General features: G+C 35.7%; 1 protein-coding gene across 1 annotated transcript; it reads left to right on the top strand.

The window, feature by feature from the left end:
- The first annotated feature begins 5,024 nt into the window (after positions 1 to 5,024).
- Positions 5,025 to 7,043, top strand: LOC114318981 (protein FAR1-RELATED SEQUENCE 5-like). Its single transcript, XM_082908008.1, has one exon. The coding sequence runs from the start codon at positions 5,025 to 5,027 to the stop codon at positions 7,041 to 7,043; it is 2,019 nt and encodes a 672-aa protein (XP_082764134.1).
- The last annotated feature ends 14,870 nt before the right edge of the window (positions 7,044 to 21,913 follow it).

The following is a 21,913-nucleotide window of genomic DNA, read 5'->3' as shown; positions in this document are numbered from 1 at the left end:
TTGGCTTAAATGTGTGAAATCTGATTTGTGGGTAATTGAATTTTGTACTCATGTAACTGATATGAGACTGTAATTTTTTATTTGTTTATTGAAATCTGTTATGTTTGTAACAATTACTCTTGTGCTGGCTTGTTTTTCCTATTAGAAAGAAAATTACAATGGTTTGGGATGTATTACCTTTAGCAATTGTTTGGGAATTGTGGAAAGTGAGAAACGAATGGATATTTTGATGTTACTGTGACTTAGTTGAATATCCATTTAGTTATTTTTGTTTTTTTTTTCATCAAAAGCGTTAAAAAATTATCTCTAATTATTTCATTAAATCTCATGAAGGGAGAGTTATTTTTTTTAGCAAATTGAGAACCAATAAAGTAAATCAAAATTTGATGGGAAAAAAAAAAGAAGAAGCATTGGAGATGGGTCTGATCAAATTTGATGAAAAGGGGAATTTTGGATAAGAGGAAGGTTTTTAAAAAGATTTTACTTAAAGGATTTGAGTAGTTCATATAAAATCAAGTTTTTTTTACTCAAATTTGAAATCAAATTAGTTGAAAGAATTGGTGAAAGGTTGGAGATGCTCTAAAATGGTTTATGAGTTACCTTGGAGGCGATGAAATGCCAAAATTTGATAGGACTAAGGCCTAAATTAGAAAATCTACAAGGTATTAACAATAGAATAAAAGTTATGAAATGATGAGATTTTTAACAGTGTATGAGGACACCAATGTCTTACAACTATTTTTGGGATTCTATGTTTGAGGAGCAAATTATTTGTGCAAAGTTCATAGAAATTTAATTTAGCTACCAAGTTGTTATGATTTGAACTTGTAATTGACCGTGCAAAAGTAAAAATAGGGATATCTATAACTAGTGGTGTGATTTGTAGAACGTGTGTATCTTAATGTGTTGAAATAAACTAGCAAGACGGATAGTTAAAAAGTAAGTTTGTGATGATCGGTATAGGTTGCTTGCATTAGGCTAGGTAGACAAGCATGCATTGTAGGCATAAGATCAGTCTAAGTGTGATGCTTGTCTTTTATACGAGCCTTGCTTCTTGGGCTCGAGCCTTTGTTTTTTTAAGCTGCAAGGTTTTCTTGTAAGCTGCTTTCCTTGATCTTCGAAGTGAGTCTTAATCCATAAGCCTCAACAGCCTTTAAATTGATTGTGACATTGTTTGAAAATACAAAAATATGTATTAACAGTGAACATGGAGGTAATGCATCTTTTGCTGATATGGCTAGCAAGGTAGGCAATAGAAAGCGCGCTTGCCTAGTAACATCATAATCATATGAACATTTTTTTTATGGGATCATCCACTTCTTTGTTCCACCATTTAGTATTGTAAAAAAATGGCATGAATTAAAAATTGTCTAATTTCGTCTATTTTCGTTTCTATTCACAATTCCTATTCAAATTCAAGATTCAAGCATAACCTATCAGTACTTATTGTTTAATTGACTCGCATTACATGGTGTACTAAACTATTAAATTTTGTCATTTTTCCCTTGTTTTTCCTTTTTGCCCATAAATGCAAGATTCAAATACAATCTAAAGGTATTTTTGTTTAATTGACTCACATGGCATGGGGTACCAAAATCTGTTAAATATTTTTCGTATATAGATTCTTTCTTTTCTCGCCATAATCATTACTTTCCTTAACTATTGTCTTCTTTACTAACTCAATTTCGATGTTTTGTTTTTGTTTGTCATAGGTCCTCAATTTCTCCATCTTAACGTCAAAATAAACCTATACCTCCGACATCCCTTCCTTCGTAGCGGTTGCATTAGCAGGTATGCTTTTTAATTTATTTGCTGTTAATTAATAGGCAGGGCACTGGCGGGTGTGCTATTTTATTTATTTGCTTTTAATGAATAGCAGGGCACTGGCGGGTGTGCTATTGTATTTATTTGTTTCATTTTAATTGATATTAGGGTACTTGCTTATGTGTTTTTGAATTTTTTTTGCTTTGAATTGGTAGCAGGGCACTGGCTGGTGTGCTTATTTATTTGTTTTTTTAAATGAATAGCAGGGCACTGCCAAGTGTGCTATTTTATTTATTTGTTTCATTTTAATTGATAGTAGGGTACTTGCTTCTGTGTTTTTGAATTTATAGCATGGCACTGGCTAGTGTGCTTATTTACTTGTTTGTTTTTAATGAATAGCAGGGCACTGGCGGGTGTGCTATTTTATTTATTTGTTTCATTGTAATTAATAGTAGGGTAATTGCTTTTGTGTTTTTAAATTTATTTGTTTTGAATTAACAAACAACACAATTGACCCCTAGCGACAAATAGCATGAAACTTGTAGAACATAATGGCCTCGTTTGGAAAGTGGCTATTTTAGTAGGCCATTTGGCTTTTTGGCTATTTTAGTAGGCTATTTTCGTTTTGGTGTTTGGGAAGATGAGATGAATTTTTAGTTGGGTTCTTGTATTGGAAAGTGTGTTGAAATGATGTTTAAATTTAAAATGACAAATTTGTCCCTAACTTTTTATTTTTAAAATTGATATAAAGGGGCAAAATGGTAATTTTCCCATTGATGTATCAATTCCGGCTGTGACAGTGTAGGCACAGCCTACACTGTCCAGCGCAGTGCCTATTTTTTTTTTTTTTTTCAAAAAAACTGTGAACAGTGCCACTTTTTGGCTTATTTATCAAATGAGGCTATAATAGCCTCGTTGGCAGCTTCCCAAACAGCGCCAACGTTCTGTTTTGAGGAGAAAGGATAAGAGGATTTGTACATACACCAGAAAAGTCAGGAGTGACATGGTTCAGGATGTCCTCAATGACTTGGAGAATGGGCTTGGCATAGACATCACGCCCATCAGGCGAATGGGTTCCCTGAATTTGCTTCATCATGGCACTGTCATCGGATAATGACATCCGACGGTCATTCTTGGCCAGTTGCTGCATTATGGGCTTCTTTTCCATTTTTTTGGGAATTAAGAAGGCAGGATGGGGATAAAATGGGTTTTTGTGTGGTTTTGCAGTGGCTCAGGGTAAGCTATACATAAGGACGAAAAGTTGGAATAAATTCTATAATTGAATCATGTTATACCTTGCTTGCCATAGGGTTTAAATTTTGTTAAATCCATGCTTGTCAGGTGGATAGAGATGTAAGAAAAAGGTAGGCCCATGATAACATTGTCTTTACAGAATTTAAGAAGAGGTTTCCCAAAAGATTAATGTTTAATGTTCCCTTAAGCCCTTTTTGAGGTCATTTGATTAACATTAACATGTTAGTTGATAAAGCTACCAGAAGGGTAGGTTTGTGCTTTTTGTTGTGACAACAATACCATGCTCAGTCACTGCTCATGAATATGTTTGGTTTGTTTTCAAATTTTTTGGGGAAAGAAAAAGTAGAAAACTAGTTTGGCAAACTTTTTCTGAAAACAAAATGTTTAGAAATATCATATATTCATTTTTGAAAACCGCTATCACAAGTTTTTGAACTTTGTCATGACGGAACAAACGAAAACAAAGTAAAACAGCGGAATCACACAAGAATACAAACATACGAGTGGTTTGTCTAAAAGCCTACATCCACGAGCAAAAAACGACAAAGGGTTTAACTATCAAAAGAAGAGAAATTATAATGACCGACTGTTTCTATCAAAAGTCATTTTTGTAGCAAAACTTCTGTTTAATCTCATAACCCTAATCCTCAAAATAACTCATAATAAATATTATGATTGAATGAAACAAGAATCAGGTCAGAACTAGTAAGCTCATTAATTGAGTCGTAAGCATCGCCAATAGGTCATAAGCACAAATTGGATAAAATAACCTACAATTAGACTTTTAATTGAGTCGTAGACTTTTATCTCTGTTATTGCTTATGCAGTTTGTTAAGGTGAAAAGATGTGCAAAATAATATTTTTCGTAGATAGATTCTTTCTTTTCTCGCCATAATCATTACTTTCCTTAAGTATTGTCTTCTTTACTAACTCTATTTCGATGTTCTGTTTTTGTTTGTCATAGGTCCTCAATTTCTCCATCTTAACGTAGAAGTAAACCTATACCTCCTCCATCCCTTCCTCCATAGCGGTTGCATTAGCAGGTCTGCTTTTTAATTTATTTGCTTTTAATTAATAGCAGGGCACTGGCGGGTGTGCTATTTTATTTATTTGCTTTTAATGAATAGCAGGGCACTGGCGAGTGTGCTATTTTATTTATTTGTTTCATTTTAATTGATATTAGGGTACTTGCTTCTGTGTTTTTGAAATTTTTTGCTTTGAATTGGTAGCAGGGCACTGGCTGGTGTGCTTATTTATTTGTTTGTTTTAATGAATAGCAGGGCACTGGCAGGTGTGCTATTATATTTATTTGTTTCATTTTAATTGATTGTAGGGTACTTGCTTCTGTGTTTTTGAATTTATAGCAGGGCACTGGCTGGTGTGCTTATTTACTTCTTTGATTTTAATGAATAGCAGGGCACTGGCGGGTGTGCTACTTTATTTATTTGTTTCATTTTAATTAATAGTAGGGTAATTGCTTTCGTGTTTTTTAATTTATTTGTTTTGAATTGATAGCAGTGCACTGGCTGATGTGCTTATTTATTTATTTGATTTTAACGAATAGCAGGGCACTGGCGGGTGTGCTATTTTATTTATTTGTTTGATTTTAATTTATAACAGAACACTGGCAGGTGTGTTTTTAATTAATTAATTTTATTTTAATTAATAGTAGGGTACTTACAGGTGCTTTTTTATTATTGGCATATAATTGATAGCATAGCACAGACTGGTGTGCTTATTTGTTCATTTTCTATAAAGAAGTAATAATTGATAGCACAATATTGGCGAGTGTGGTTTTTTTGGTTTTTTGTTTGGTTTTAGTTGATAGTAGGGTGCTTGCAGACATGTTTGAATTTTTTTTTTAATTGATTGCAAGGCACTGGCAGGTGTGCTATTATATTTATTTGTTCTGAAGATGTAAATTATAGCAGCGCAATGGCATGTGTGTTTTTTAGTTGATTTGTTTCGTTTTAATTGCTAATAGGGTACTTACAAGTGTATATACAATGGATGAACCTGAAAGTAGTAGGCCTGAAGAGGTCAATACTGAAATTGATGATCAATTTGCTCCAGATGGCAAGGATGATGTTGTTGATGTGAAAGAAGGGTTAGCTTCCCAAACCTATGATAGTTTACGAATGCTTACTAAGGAAGATGTGTTGCAAATGAAATTCAATTCAGAGGATGATGCTTATACTTTCTACAATGCATACGCTAAGGTCATCGGTTTTAGCGTACGAAGAAGTAGAAAAAGAATTACTGGAGACAACAAATTTGTAGAGAGTAGGAAATGGGTTTGTTCAAGGGAAGGTGTAAGAGAAAAGAAATACTTGCAACGTGTGGAACGGGTAAGAACTCCTAGGGCAGAAACTAGACTTTTTTGTAATGCCACATTTCGTGTGCGTTATGACAAGACAGCTAGGAAATATGTTGTGACCCACTTTGTAGGGGAACACAACCATCCGTTGGCAGCACCACACTGCGTCCATTTTCTTTGGTCGCATAGGTTTGTAACAAGTGCAGACCAAGCTCAAGCAAAGGCCATGCACAATGTGGGTATGAAAACGAGTCAGATCATGGATTTTATGGTCCATCAGTCGGGGGGTTATGAGAAGGTGGGCTTCATTCACAGAGATTTGCACAATCAATTCCAAGCTGAGCGCAAAGTACAACTCGCAGAAGGGAATGCAGAGGGTGCGTTAGGATACTTGTCAGCTAAATTAGATGCAGATCCATTATTTTTTTTCAAATACAACGTCGATAAGGACAACCGGTTGGACAAGATTTTCTGGGCAGATTGTAGGTCTCGAATGGATTATGCTGCATTTGGTGATGTATTGGTATTTGATACAACTTATCGTACAAATGTATATAAGAAGCCATTTGTAATTCTAGCTGGCATGAGAAACCATTTCATGACAACTATATTCGGATGTGCTTTGTTGCCTGATGAGACAATGGAGGCATACACGTGGGTGCTGGAAATGTTAATGGAGGCCATGGATGGTAAAAGACCCATCTCCGTTGTAATAGATGGTGATAGGGCAATGCGTCAGGCAATCAAAAGAGTTATTCCAAACTACAGACATCGTTTATGTTCTTGGCATCTGGAGAAAAATGCCTCAACAAATGTCCACATACCAGAATTTACAACTGATTTTGCACAGTTGATGTTAAAGAAATGTAAAATTGATGAGTTTGACAATGCCTGGGCTGCTATGGTGAAACAGTACAAGTTGGAGAACAATAACTGGGTGTCGGATATTCATCTGAAGCGTGATAATTGGGCTGAGGCATATCTCCGTGGTCACATGTTTGCTGGAATGAGGAGCACTCAACGTGTCGAGGGTATAAATGCATATTTCAATATATTCCTAAACCAAAAGGTTAGGCTGTATGAATTTGTAGCGCAGTATGATAGGGCTCTTGCTAGAATGCGTGTTAATGAGGCAGAAACAGAATCTAAAACAGAGAATAGTTTCCCGGTTTTGACTACGCCATTGAGGAGTTTGGAGAAACATGCAGCTGAACTCTTTACTCGGAAGATTTTCTCATTGTTTCAACATGAAATCAGGAAAGAGGGTAAATTGTTTGTGATGGAAAGAGTTCAGCTTGAGGATCATCGCACCTACCGTTTTGGTGAGTACAAGGCACCAACATGCACGTGGACGGTTGAGTATTTTCCAGCTAATATCACAATGAAATGTTGTTGCTTGAAGTTTGAGTCGTTTGGCATCCCTTGCTGCCACATGATTGCTGTTATGAAATCTGAACAATTAATGTGTATTCCACCGAGTTGTGTCTTGCAGAGATGGACAAGACGTGGTAGGTCAAAGTGTCAACAACCAAGTCTTACCCAAATTTGTAGCACCCTAACACAGACAGCTCGGTTTGGTATACTCAGCTCCTGTTTTAGTGAAATGTCATATTATGCCTCACACGCGGACAAAGATTTTGAAGAGGCAAGGGAAATAGCTTTCCAGCTGACATCACAGATGAGAAAACGTTGGGCAATGAGAAAATAAGGTAACGCCGAGGCTGGGGACAAAAATATTGCACCCAAACTATATGGCGTTGGTGATCCGAATGTAGTGAAGACCAAAGGGAACCCCGGAGGGACATCTTCTATGGGTAAACCTCCAAAACGAAGGCGGTGTGGGTATTGTAGGTATGGTACTTTCATTGTATGACCTTTTAATATCCTGTTACATGCATATGATTATTAAAATCGTTTATGCATTATTTGCTACTGTAGGAGCATCGGACACACGAAGCGGACGTGTAAAAAATTGGCTTCAAGTAGCCACAAAGAGGGTAGCAACTCAGACAGTGAACCATTCATGAACACAGAGTTGGATCCCCACACGGATGATATCGATGAATTTCCAATTTATCCAAATGATCCAGTGTAGTTGACTTTCATGATGAGGCTTACAGTGATCGAAACATTGTTTTTACAAGGAGACATTAGTGGCTAGTAGTTATGTTTTGTTAATGTCTTAGTTGTTTTAATCTTAGGCATTCTTAATAAATTTCGTAGTTTGGAGAATAATTTTGAAAATAAAGGTGAAAACATTCAAAATTTGTTTGATTGCTGATAAAATAGGGAGTTGCTCATGCCATTACTTTACAAACAATCACTGTTAATAATACCGAACTGTCTCTATTTCTCTTTTGTAGATTTTTTTAATTGTCTGTTTGCTTGGTAAGAAATGGTGGACATTGCTGTTAGGTGACACATAACTATGCTTATAGTGGAATGGTATGGTATCGATGTGTAGGTATAATAAGAGATGATGGAGATGTGCATTGTCAAAATATAAACAACTTCATCACCCAACAAAAAATTTAGTAACATGAACCCAAGTTGTCATTCAAACAATAGCGTAGCATTAAACCAACTTTGCAAATGTACTTCCTTAAAACTAAAAGCATCTAAGAAAATTTTGGACTTGAGGCTGTTGATGCAGTCAAATTAGGACTTGAGCTTATTTGGCTATTTGCTCACACAAGAGATCCGAATCATGGAATAATCTTCATTTTGAAGCAGTCGAGAGTAAAAATTACAACTGCTTATAACAAGTGAGAGTACAGTAACTTGACTGTAATGATCCAAATCCATATGCAAGGCTACTTTCCTTCACCCAGGTCATAGAAGATGCAGAATCCTCATTATGGGTAAAAATCAAAGGTGTTGAGCGGACTAATGAATCATGACAAATGTTGGATATTCTCATGTCTACACATGTGTTAGACACATTTGAAACTAACACAATTAACTTTTAGGTGTTTCTTAAAAAGTGAATTGTGTTTGGAAGAATTTTCCTAAAACATTTTTCCAATTTAATTACAAATTCAAAAATTGCCTATGTTTTAATATTTTGACTTGAGTGTTTCTTCCATTGAAATATTTGACTTAATATTTTTTTAATATTTTTGACTTAATAAATTTCGTAGTTTGGAGATTAATTTGAAAAATAAAGGTGAATAAACTCTAAATTTGTTTGATTGTTGATAAAATAAAGACTTGCTCATGCCATTACTTTACAAACAATCACTGTTAATAATACCGAACTGTCTCTATTTTTCTTTTGTAGATTTTTTTAATTGTCTGTTTGCTTGGTAAGAAATGGTGGACATTGATGACTGAAATCAATAAGGTTTTAATATATTTGCATTTGTCATTGTATGATAAAAATTTGAATCTCTCCAATGACGTACATATGTTTTAATATGTTTGGATATTACGTAGGTAATTGAAGATGCCACGGAAAAAGACAACAAAAAAACCAAGTAAAGGAAAAGCGGAAGCTCCTCACGTTGACCTTGGTATTTTTGCTAAACGGGCTATTACGGTAGAGCGGGCTGTCAAGTTGAAGGAGTTAACTCATACTGATATTCCAGCAATTGTGGGCCACCTGCATATCCAAAACCTAATCGAACGGGAAGGGAAGGCTAATGTCAACTTGGTACGGGAATTCTTTGGTAGCATACAAAAGCCAACTGATACAGAGAACTTGATTCTGAAAACAAAACTGAGGGGGAAAGATGTGGTGTTTTCTGCGGATTGCATATCAAAATTCTTAGACATTCAGCGACCAACACATGATGACAAAACACAATATCCATACCTTCCTGGTGTTGACCTTCCTAATGAAGCCCAAATTGTTGATGATTTGTACATTGAAGGAGTCATACCACAAGACAAGTATCATGTAAAGTTCCTGAAGCCTGACCTTGCCGTTCTTCATCTTATCTTGTGGTACAATCTTGACCCAAGGGGGGTGAAATCCACTTTTGACCATGAACGAGCATCATGTTGTATGCTGTCCATAATTTCAGCCCTCTAGATGTTCCAAAGATAATTTGGCAAGTTGTGGATTCTGTCGCAAAAGCTAACAATCCACATGCAGCATTACCATTCGGCCTCCTCGTGACTGATATGCTACTTGAGCTTTGTGTACCGACTCGACCAGATGATGAATGGAAGGGGCAGATGAGCCACATAGGTCGTGGAACGTATGGGAAAACACAAGGGCAAAGTCGAAAGCACCGTGAAAGACAAGATCCTACTTCATTGGAGAGCATATCAACTTGTTTGTACGAGGCTGTGTCCATATTGAACCGGATGGAGTTGCAGCACAAGAAAGACATGAGGAAGGTCAAGTTAGAGCTAAAAAAATGCAGAAAGCCTTTTGTGGTGAAGATTTTGAGAATTCAACTAGTTCTAATGATAGTGAGCAGGAATCTAATGGGTCCAACCATGATGACAGCCAACAAATGGACACAGACAATGATGGTTGAACAAAGTTTGCAATGCCAATGATTTAGCTGACACTGTTACTTTTTTTTGCATACAGTGTTACTTTTTTGTGCAGAAAGTGTCAACTTTTTTTTACAAACAATGTTAATTTTTGTGCAACCAGTGGTGGTACTTTGATCATCCCATACTTTTGCGAACAGTGTTACTTTTTGTCCCATGTATTATGAAAAAAAAATTGAAACAATGTTAGGATTCATGGATGGCTTATGTGATGGACAACATTTGGATGGTTTATGTCAACAATATTATTTAGTATGATGCTTCGACATTTTTGATAGACATGTCCAATTAATTTTATTTTTATTTTTTTTGTTCAAATCCAACGATGTATGTATAGCTTGCTGAAATTTATGGATACCAATTGACTACACAGTTGATACATCGATTCCAAAACTTAGTATGATATTTATGCACGGAATGTGATTAACAACTATAATTCCTTAGATTTCTTAGACGTTCTTTCTTTCTAAGTCGTTGAAGGGTACATTAGGTGTTGCTTACTAGCAAGGAAATGCAGGTCCTCAGTTGCTTTTTTGTAGCAAATACTGTCATTGTTCTTGGTATTAGCCCAAATTTGCAAAGAACTACCTTTGCGCGCCTTCTAAGTGGGGAGATGAAATGAATTATCACTTTCTCTGTATTAACAATATATTTTTTATTTAATTTTTTTTTGTATTGTTCATTTTATGTGTTTTCTTAAACGTAAAATTTAGAAAATTTATTAGTTATTTTGTTACTCTGCCAAGGACTAGTCCTGTTACACTCTTGTCATTTGAAATGTGTACATGATAGTATACACTAATGGCACAATTTTAGTTGGACATGAACTGATTATGCAACAAAAATTATTTTGTACTATATATGTAGCAATGCATGGACTCGTACTCCAGTTTTTAAAACAATTTCCCCACTAACATTTGGTACATGTGTGTAATTTTTGATGGATTGTAAATGTAACAACCAATATTAATGTGGTACAGTTAAATATCATAAATAGTTTCATCACCCCAATCTTGAGCAACAATATAAATTCCATACAAATTGAAACCCAAAAAATAATATGCTTTTTCAATCGTCCACAAAATACTACCAAACTGGGTTACTTTAGTCATCCATGTTTCTTCAACCATCTAATATGTTCATAATTGTGAATAAGCATAGTGGCAAAAGTACGGTAAGGCGAATCAATCTTTTTCAAACAGCCATGTTTACAATCAAACTTTTTTTTTCCTTGTAGCCTTCCGGAGCCTAGAGTACCTGTTACAAAAGAAATTGCATTCAGTAAGTAATCAGCTGAGTTTATGAAGGGCATAAGTTGTTCATGGTTTGGGGACGCACCTCTCTTTGTATTGTTCAAGACTATTCATAACCTTAATGTAAATACGGTTGGACGAATCGTTCACTAGGTCAACTAGTAGCCTAAACCTTTCCAGTTTATCAAACTAAGGAAACAAAACAAAAAATTTTCCATCAACAATACCATCATATGACATTGTAATTGCAATAGTGTAATTATGTGGTTAACATTTAACAGTCACCTTGTGTACGCCGGTCGGCATAACAACACCTTGCATATACTTCATGACAAACATACCACAGTCGTAGCTTCATGACAACATACATATGAATGTCAAACTTGTGTGTAATGTTAATAAGAAAGCCAAAAATGAATAGCGAATGAAAAAATTTTAGAATACCTATCGGTTTTATGTTGGAGACAAGCGTCTTTCAACCTCTCTAATTCGAACTCTTTCACATTTGCAACATAAAGGTCTCCAAAATATTGTTGCCATAACAAATGCATTGTTTGAACCTATGCATGAATGTTGTAAGATAGATTGTGCTGATTGTTTTTTTTCTTTAAAAAATTAAAATAAAATAAACGACTTACCAATTTCCTTGCCATTAATTCACGACGTTTGTCATTTGTGAGGCTGGGACTCGAGTCAAATATATAAGCCATGCGATGTGCCATATCTATGTTGACACAAAACCAATGTTCTTCATGGTCGTTCACCGGAATATATATCTGAGTGACAATAATAAAAAAAGGGTCATGCAACGTTGCCCAACCAGTTTAGAAAATTTATAAAAAAAAAAAATAGTGACGACGTTGATACCCTAAAAAACTAAATAAATAATAAAAATATTAGTAAAATGGAGGGGATATTTAAAATAATCCTGTAAAATGGAAGAATGCTTGACACATTACTTCTTGACAGGCATGAAGCTTCCCAGTGTATCGAGACTCCCCAAAATATTCGTCACATAGCTTTGCATGGTCCGCCCCATTGATAATATGTTGCTACAATTGATAATGCACAAGTATACATCAATAAGTATACATGAATAACCAAACATAAACATGACACACTAGACTACTCACCGATACATATGTGGGAAAGTACCACGTCCTATGACACTTATCGGGGAAAAGCCTCCTTTGTGCGTTTGTCAATTGTGCTACAACTAAATTAATAATCTGAAATACATGCATCAAATAATAATTTGAAACCTATATCCTTAAAAATGACTTCACATAGCAATATTGATGCATGAAATGAACACTTACGGAACCACAAATCCATGTTTTTGGTTGTAATGAGCACAAATCGAATCGGGTGGCAAATTCAACCGGCGTGTAAAACAACTCCATGACCACAATATCCTCACTGCATCATGTACAAATTGAAGAGTTTCACTTATTGGTGATAGAGAGGAACATACAAACGCAATAAAATTACCTGCTTTCCAAATCCTTATCAAAACAATAAGCCTTAACAATTTGCTCCTCAGCAGATAAAGGACATGGCCTCACAATTTGTGTAGTCGATGACTTGTGAATTTAACCGAACACATAAACAATAAATTGTCATACTTCTTGCAGTGCATTAAAATAAGGGGATTGGAGATCAAGAACAATAATGAAATTAGTAATAACCTCAATGGCAGTAGCAGATGCTTCAAAATTGAGGGCAAGTAGTTTTCCAAGTAAGTTCAAACTCTAAAACAAATTACAACGAACAATAAATAATGAAAAATCCTAAAATATATTTATAGGAATAGCAACATTGTATAGCACATATATTATGTACATGACTTACTTGAGCAAACTTATCCTCCTTTGTATCGAGAGATGAATCTGATTCATCTAAATGAAGCTTTGTCTTGGTTGGTACTTTCTGAGTGGCTTTCCTTTTCTTACCAGCAATGGCTGTAAAAGGTGAATGTATGTCCACCCGGGCATCCGAATGTTGAGTGCAAGGACCGCCATATGGACCAATGGATGAACTAGATTCATCAATAAGTTGGAGTTTTGGGATTTTCTTTCTTCGATTGTTGTTCAATCTTACCTTGATTTTGTTCTTCGCTTGTTTGGTTTGCTCATGAAGATGGGCATCCAATTGCAAGTTGGATGGTGTGAGCGGAATTCTATTTTCCTCCATGTTCTCTAATGCTACCAAAACATTAGGTTTTGGCGGGAGTGTATTGTTCTCATGTTCAACTGTAGGTACAACCGTAGATTCAACCACAACATTAGGTTTTGGCACGAGTATAGGGCTGACATGTTCCACTATAGGTACAACTGTAGATTCTACCACAACTCCAGGTGCAACTATGCCAGGTTCACATTTACAATGGCCGTGCCCCGCTTCCTGTTGTTTTGACATTTGCAGTGGCTCACATTTTTCCATGACCTTCGGAATGGAAGAATTAGTTATTCCACTTTTAACAATAACAACTAGTTCTTCCAAAACACTTTTCATGTCACAAACAGTCGTCTCAATTTTTGAAATCCGAATATCATTCATATTTTTCATTTCCTCACTTTGTACAAATGGTTGCATTTGCTCGTCAACAACAAAATTAACATCAACCTATTTATAGACACATCGTAAACAATTTAGTTTTCCAATTCAACATGAAAAATAACAAATAAAAACCAAACATAAAAGAAGGGATAGGCTAAGGATGACCTCCTCATTCTGGTAACCTCCTGATTTTTGGAATAGTTTTAGTGTCGCCTTTATTTCTGCATCACCCCAATAAGCCAAGGAGGGGATCGAACGAGCACGACCAACATCACAACCACTAGGAGCAACACGATCAAAGTAAAACAACTGCATCACAAAAATGTATTAATTTAACATGTACTATGTAATGAAAAAGGCATTGAAGTCAAGTATTTATAACAAAACAATTTGTAATTGGTTAGAAGCATACCATTATAAGAAATAAGCATCCATTTGGTTGTGAGTGACTTTTCGAATTGTACTTGCATAAACCACGAACAAAGAATTGAAGAGTGAACTTTGACCAATTATAATCCTTCATGCCATCCACATTCTGAATGAGGTGAATGAATGATTGTTTAACAACATCCTTTGTGGTTGGGCATAAGAAGGCACCTAATATGTATAGGGCAAATATCCTCATAAATTCCTCTCCAGCTCCCTCTGTTTTGGTCAAATACTCTCTCAAAGCATTCAGTTTGATAGGTCCTTGGACAACTCCAAGTTCTTCAAATAGCTTGGGAAATGCTTGTGAAGATTTTTTTAGTTCTATTGTTTTGCCTTCGGCAGGAATGCCCAATAACTTGTGAACGTCTAGTTCAGTAAGGAGGAGTCGGCGCCCATGAACATTCAACGAACAAGTTTTGGGATCAAATTTCTGAACCAACCATTCGCAGAGGTCATGATCAAGCTTTGTACATCTGAGATTCAAGAGCCCCCCTAACCCACTACTAGTAACTGCATCACGTTGTTCCATGCTCAATCTTCTTATTATTTTAACAATTGATCTCAAGGCAATTCATGTTTGGAAATGCCACTGAGAAAGAATATAGTGGGTATTAGAATAATTTAAGAAAGACACTTTAAATAATTTCAGAATAGTGTGTGAATCAATTTCTGTGAGAAATATGAAAAAACAAACATGTTATTACAATGTGTGAAATTTGTCATAATAAAACAATAAATTGTTGTTCTCTTTGTATTTCACCTTTCTTGGTTTTGTGGGAAGGGGACCTTCCAACTTGGCTTGCTTATCAACAGTCCACATGTCCATCTCTTTGTACTCCTTGTCTTCCTTCTGCCGGGTTCTCCATTCATGTCCTACGTCCTTCTTCATTTACATTGCCTCAAAAGTAAATATAAGTGATGCAAGTAGAACATGAAAGACAAAGATAATATAAAATATGTAAACAGTATGTGGTAGGTAGGCAATGTGCAAACCGTGTCGATAACTGTTATTTGTGCTTCTTGCATGCTTTTGTTTTCATCTTTGCTACAGGTTCAACCAAATGTATAATAAGGGCTAATATTTAAACCGAACATAAAACATGTATTTAAAATCATACATTGAATAGTGTGAAGAAATAATACTTGTAGAAGAAGAAAGCTGGTGTAAATCGTTTGTGTATGCAAGGTTTGTTGCTTCCTTCGCTCATTGTGTATTGTTATATATTATCTACATAAGCAAAGGTGAAATAATCATATGAGACAAAATCAAGTTAGTAAATGCAAGAGAAGTATACACACCAAAAGACAAATAATAATAAACACAACCCCTTACTTATTTGAGAGATATATACTATGAATACAATAAAAGCAATGTACTGATTAGTTGTATTTAGTTGACGCAATAATACAAGCACACACTAGTTGTAGCTGATGACTTGATGGGGACTGTTACTACCGTCTCATGTTTTCTCTAATTTCATGTATTGAAGAACATCTACTCCTTAAAATGTAGCAGACTGATGACTTAATAACAGAAAATCCAAGCACAAGCACACTGAGAGTTAAAATGTTGCACGTCATGTTCTGTGGCACCAAATGCCAAAATTCTATTTTCTATTTCATCTCAAAAAGGGAAAGAGAAGGATGAGGAGGAAATAGAGAGAAAAAAATAGGATTTAAAATTCCATTCTCCAAGTACAACCTTTTGGAATGCATCTTCAAAGTGATCATTTCCATCCCTCTCCATTTTGTAAGGGAAAATTAGTGAAAATCCCATGGCATTAACTTGTTCCCATGACTTCTTTGTTAATCTGTAAAGTCCCATTTTACAAATTGTTTGGAAGCTTAAATAGGTCCCATTTTATAAATTTCTGGAAGTTGGAATCACTGTCTTTGTTTGTTAGGTATAACAAATTCATCATGGTACAATTGGACACCCAGAAAAAATAACAAAAAAAGAAAAAGTTGTTAAAGATTGGACTATTTACATCATCACATGACGACCAACGAGGGACGCAGTGGATACCCTTTTTGCCTTGCTGACTTCGGTGAGTTGATTATGGTCAGAGTGGCATTTTGGATCAATGCTCATTTGAAGGGGTGTTCTTATTCAGTCCAGGATCTGCAACTTGCAGCAAATCAGGTCAAATAATGTTTAATGTACAGGTGGTGTTGCTGCTGGTTCAAGTTGCTGTGGCTAGATGCTGCTATTGTTCTTCTCTGTTTTGGGCCATTTTGCTGATGCTAGTTGATACCAATTATATGTAGCTTGGGGGATTGTTGTGGGTAGCTTAGGGGACTGCTACGGCTGAGTTGTTTTGAGTCTCGGATGGGTATATGTAGCTTATTGAGGTCCTCTGTTGCGCTCATTTTTTAACTCCAAATCATTCTCTTCCAATTCAAGGATTGTACAAATTAATGACTATCATAAATGAAATTTTAAAAATAACTATTCCAGTGACAATGAGGTCTCAATTTCTGGTTTTGTTGTGCTATAAACTAGTCTCTCCCTTTGTAATTTTTTTTTGGTTTTTGTGGTTTCACTAGTTCCTGAGTTGAGAGTTTGTAGTTATACTGTGATAGATTTGACAATATGGGGTAAGACTATAATCAATGACTATCCTAGCAGAAATTAGGCTTAGTTTGTTCCCTCTGTTTTCCCCTGTTTTTTTACTGCACAATCTGAAATTCCTTTCACTTGTCAATGACAGAGAAATTTAAAACTCTAACCTACCTATTATGGAGAAAAGTAAGAAAGGGATAGTAGAAGATTTTGAAGTTCAGAATTTTCTTATTCGAATGGGTATTGTATATGCAATATGAACAGAAACATGAGTATTTCATCATATATAACTCATCAAAAACAACTAAGTCTCCAAAAAAAACAGCAAACCCTAGACTCAAACACTATCAACAATAAAAAAAAGAACATACCGTAGGTCTCCACAGCATGAAGGTGTTGGCTAATAGTTGTGGTGGCAGCAGCAACAGCTCTATTGTGGGATCAAACAGTGGCTGATACAGACACAATATCAGACTGGCGGGGTGAGGAATTTGAGACCAGCAACGTGAGAGAGAAGAATGACATGCCAAAACCCCAAAACATATGTTTCTGTGGGAGTTTTTGGGTGGCCAAATTAAGCATGTTTTGATTTTCTAGGAAGTTTCAATTTGTTTTTTTTGGAAATACGCACAGATTGTGTGGAGTTTTAAGAAGTCTTATATTATTTTTTTGGAAACAAAATATAACTATTTTAATAGAGGGGGAGTGTCTACAATCCACAATCTGGACTGGACCGTATTGTTTGGACTTTTTGAGGCCCAATTGATCCCGTTTTCATAATCAGAAATAAAAAATTTAGGTGTATTTTTTTTTAAAAAAAAAATTAGGTCCCTAAAATGATCATAATCTTTTCAAATTATCGCATTTGCCATTACAAAAAGTGATGATTTAATTTTAAAAACACCAATTTTGTACATTTTTTGGTGACCACCACGGATTGCTCTATCTTTTTGTGTTAATGAAATACACAACATTAATGGTTTGGATTCAAATTTAGAACCCGTGATGGGCCTCACAGGCCCAAACAGTACCCTCAGACCCAAATTATGGGGGGTTGAGGTAATCCACCTTTTAAAATTTGGCGAGGTCAAATAATTATGCAAATTTATTAATATTTTTTTATTTTCTATTTTCCACGGACTATTTTTTTTACAATTTTTTTTATTGAAATTTCACTTTTTACAAAATATCATTTTTCTATCAAATTATAACTCAAATAAAATATTACTCCACCATCAATTACAGTCTATAATAAAATAAAAGTTGCTCATGTGGCACCCAAAATATCAATTAGTTCTCTGAATAAAATGAAGTTTGGAGGTCTAATTGATATGTTATAGATAGTTTGGACGGTAAAATGAAATTTCAAATGTTATTTCCATGTCAGTAACTTTCATTGGATTACAAACATAACCTAACAGCGGGGGTAAAATTAATCCAAAATTAAATAAACTGTACAATTAATTTCACTAAAATAATACAGGTTAACTTAATTTTCAGTGATAGTATGAGAGGCAAAATGATATTTCTTTTTTTACCTTTATTGAAATTAGTAAATCTTCATATTAAATTATGTTAGCATATTTTGTAATAATAAATATTAATTATTATGATATTAATTACATCAACAATTTCTTCACAAATTAAGGCATGGTTTACATTTTGTAAAATGGTAAATTACACCGTCACCTTGCTTACCTATGAATACTTTCTCACTTTGGACTTCAAACTATTATATTCTTATCACTCTGGTCCAAATTGGTCCAAATTGTAAGAGATGTTATACTTTTGTGACAGAAAATGCGGCATGGGTAAAGTTGACCTACATTTGTTTTTCAAATGACCAAACTATTATATTCTTTTCACTTTGGTCCAAATTGTAACACATGTTATACTTTGGTGACGGAAAATGCGGGATGGGTCAAGTTGACCTTCATTTGTACGAAGACCTCCGCTGTAGACCACCTGAACATGCAATCCTCCATCGTACAACACTTCCATTTACCGTTTGCCATGACCTATCTATTTTGAAGTGGGAAAACAAAGTTTTCTAAGTTCTAAGAATGCTTAAGAACATTACCGCGGTCATATCAATAATTAAGATTACTCTATCATAGTCCAAGAGTAATGACTACTTAGAATTCATTCATACCATGAGAATAAGAACCAATGACTTTCTTCTACTTAAATTGAAAATTTGATGATTGGTTAATAAAGTTTATGAATGTTCCGAGTTTGAATTGTTCATGTGACAATTGACCCGGGATCCTTGACGGGAATGCGAATATTGTATGTGTGTTTTGTCAAAGTGAGGTCGAAACAGTGGAACATATTCTTCTTTTTGGCCCTTTTGTTTGGAGGCTTTGGTCTAACATTGTAAAATGGTGGGCTCTTCAGTGGGTTATTCCTGGTTCCGTCAATGGAGTGCTACGGTGGTGGTCTGGGTGTAGAATGAAAACGTTGGAAAAGAAAATTTGGACAGTTATTCCTCTACCCATTCTCTGGTCCATCTGGACACACAGAAATGAGAGTGTGTTCCAGGGCATCCAACCGAATTCGGACGAGTTGTGTGATATTGTGAAGGTGAGAGTAGCAATGTGGATAAAGTCTTCTAAAATGGATGTGGTGTTATCTGTTACTGATCTTGTGTATAATATGCAACAAATGCAGTACTGCATCAGGAATGGAGGCTGAATCTGCTACTATCTATGCTCTCCTGTTGGACTGCAATGTTGTGCTACTGCTGGTCTGGTTTAGCTACTGCTGGTCTGGTTGTGCTACTGCAATGGTGATCTGTGTCAACTACTGGCTGCAAGTGGGCTGTCTAAGGTAGAATCTGGCTGCAACCACTGGGCTGGGCTGGGCTGGTGGTTTGCTAAGGTGAGCTTGCTGGTAGGCTGCAAGTCAAGTTCTGTATCTCATCTGATCCAATCTGCTGTGGTTCTGCCTGTGGGGTGTTTTGTGTGTTTGAATCTGTTGGTCTGATGGTGGATGGCTGGTGATCTGCTGGGTAGATGATCTGTTACAATGCCAATCTAGAATCTGGCTGCAAGTTCTGGGCTGGGCTGCTGGTATGCTAAGGTGAGCTTGCTGTTAGGCTGCAAGTCCAGTCTTGTGTGTGATCTGATCCAATCTGCTGGGGTTCTGCTAGTATGGTTGTGTTAAGACTGTGGGTGCAATTGGTGCTTTGATGTCTGTTATGCTTCTTGCAGTCATGCTTAGGCTAATCTGCTAGTCTCATGGTGGATGACTGCAAGTTATGGGATTGGGATGCTAGTATGCTAAGGTGAGCTTGCTGCTAGGTTGTTACTCAAGTCCTGTGTGTGATTGAACCTGTTGGTCTGATGGTGAAGGGCTGGTGGACTGTTGGGTAGAATCTGGCTGCAAGTTTATGGGTTGGGCTGCCAGTTTTGCTAAGGTGAGGTTGCTGCTAGGCTGCCAGTATGGGTAGAATCTGTTAGTACTGCTTCTGGCTGAGACCCAGATGAAGCTGGTATGGCCGTGTATTGCTGATCTGCTCTGTCTTGCTGATCAAGGCCACAACTGATCTGTTCTGTCTTGTTGACCTGCTACCAAGGCCACAACTGATCTGTTCTGCTCTGTCCCTAAGTGGAATGATCTGTGTTGTTTGTTTTGTTCGTTTTTTTCTTTTTTTGTTTTTTGTTTTGCTCTGCATGTTGGTTACTCACCAACTTCGAGCTGAGTTTCTATTTATTTTTATTTTCAATAAGTATTCCGAGCTCAGATTGTTATTAGCACTTGTGTGGGTTCTCTCATCCACTAAGGTCGTAAAGTTATAGTTTAGTTGAATCTGTAAATATTTCTTTTAAACCAAAAAAGGAAAATTTCTTCATGCACAATCACTTGATATAGATAGGACTACATCTGGTATTAAAGAAAATTGAATCAAGAAGGAAACTTATACCACTCTTGCATATACTGTACAAGAGGTGGCTAGGAGAATATTGAATTTCCATTGCAGCAGAATTGGACTTTGGTGGTACTTTATTATGAACTTCTGGAATCTACTTTCTTTTCTCACTAGTGGTTACTACTCACTCCCCTTTCCATCCCATTTAATATACCAACCCATAGACATGCAAACCTCATTAAATTAGATATTATTTCCTAATTTTACTATATATTTTTTTTCTTTGCATCTAAGACCACTATAAAGAAGGAAGTGAAATGACCAAGGAAATGTGCAGTTGTAGCTGATTTCTATCATTGATGGATTAAGTGCATGTTGTATTGTCTACAATCTTCCCTGCTTAAATGTGCAAATACTTGTAGAAGCTTTTCTTTTTCCTTTTTTTTTAAATACAAAATAATAGCTAATTAATTTGACTATGTTATATGGCATATAGCATGCATAACTGTCCCCTTGTAATCGTTGATTCTATTTTTTCCAAGTGTATTCTTTGACACTTAAGGGGAGTATTATGAACATTTGAGAGAGTTCCACCAACATCTTCCTTCATTGTTGAAACCTGGTGGGATCTACTCATTTTTTAATGGCCTTCGTGGAGGTAATGCCTTTTTTCATGTTGTTTACTGTCAGTTGTTTTTTCTAGTTTTCCTTGATCTTCAACGTGTTTAATCAGTGGACAAGCCAGTACGTTTTACTAATCATATTTCAAGTTTAGATGGTTAGGAAAGTTATGGGAAATTATCTTTGAGAGATCTTGTGCTCTCTTATGGCTGTTTTCTAGTGTATGACCTTGTGAGTGTATGCTCTGAAGGTAACTGAAACTTGGTTTCATTATATTCACTTTATTAGATCAAGACCAAAGAATGAGTTTAGCATGTAGTGTTTGTTTGTGTATCAATTCTTGCGCATTCTATATACATGCTCTGAAGTTTTCTAGCTACTGAGCAGTGGAATCAAATTTAACAAAGTGTGTGCTTTGGTTTGTTTGGATGCAATTCCATGGAAGAATAATGAGTTATAAATTTGACGTATTTCGTTTATTCATTTATTCTTAAACAGAGGATTTATTTACAACTTGACGTACTTTACCACTCATGATTCTGAGTTGTACCACTACAATGTTATCCACTGTTTTTATACAAGATATTGGTGCATGTTTTGGTAAATTTGTCTGATAGATGCTAGATTGTTCGCATAAGCTTCTGGATCGCATTGTAGGCTATATAATATATGATGGTTTGAACTTGCAAGATTAAATTTTTCTGGGTTGTTGGTTGAGGCTAATTTTATTTCTTGAGAATGTAAGGGATGAAATTCTGATTAAATGACAATGGAAT

This window comes from Camellia sinensis, chromosome 15, assembly GCF_055761805.1.
Source record: "Camellia sinensis isolate YWXY chromosome 15, ASM5576180v1, whole genome shotgun sequence".
Classification (NCBI taxonomy): domain Eukaryota; kingdom Viridiplantae; phylum Streptophyta; class Magnoliopsida; order Ericales; family Theaceae; genus Camellia; species Camellia sinensis.
This window is presented reverse-complemented; position numbering and strand designations above follow the sequence as displayed.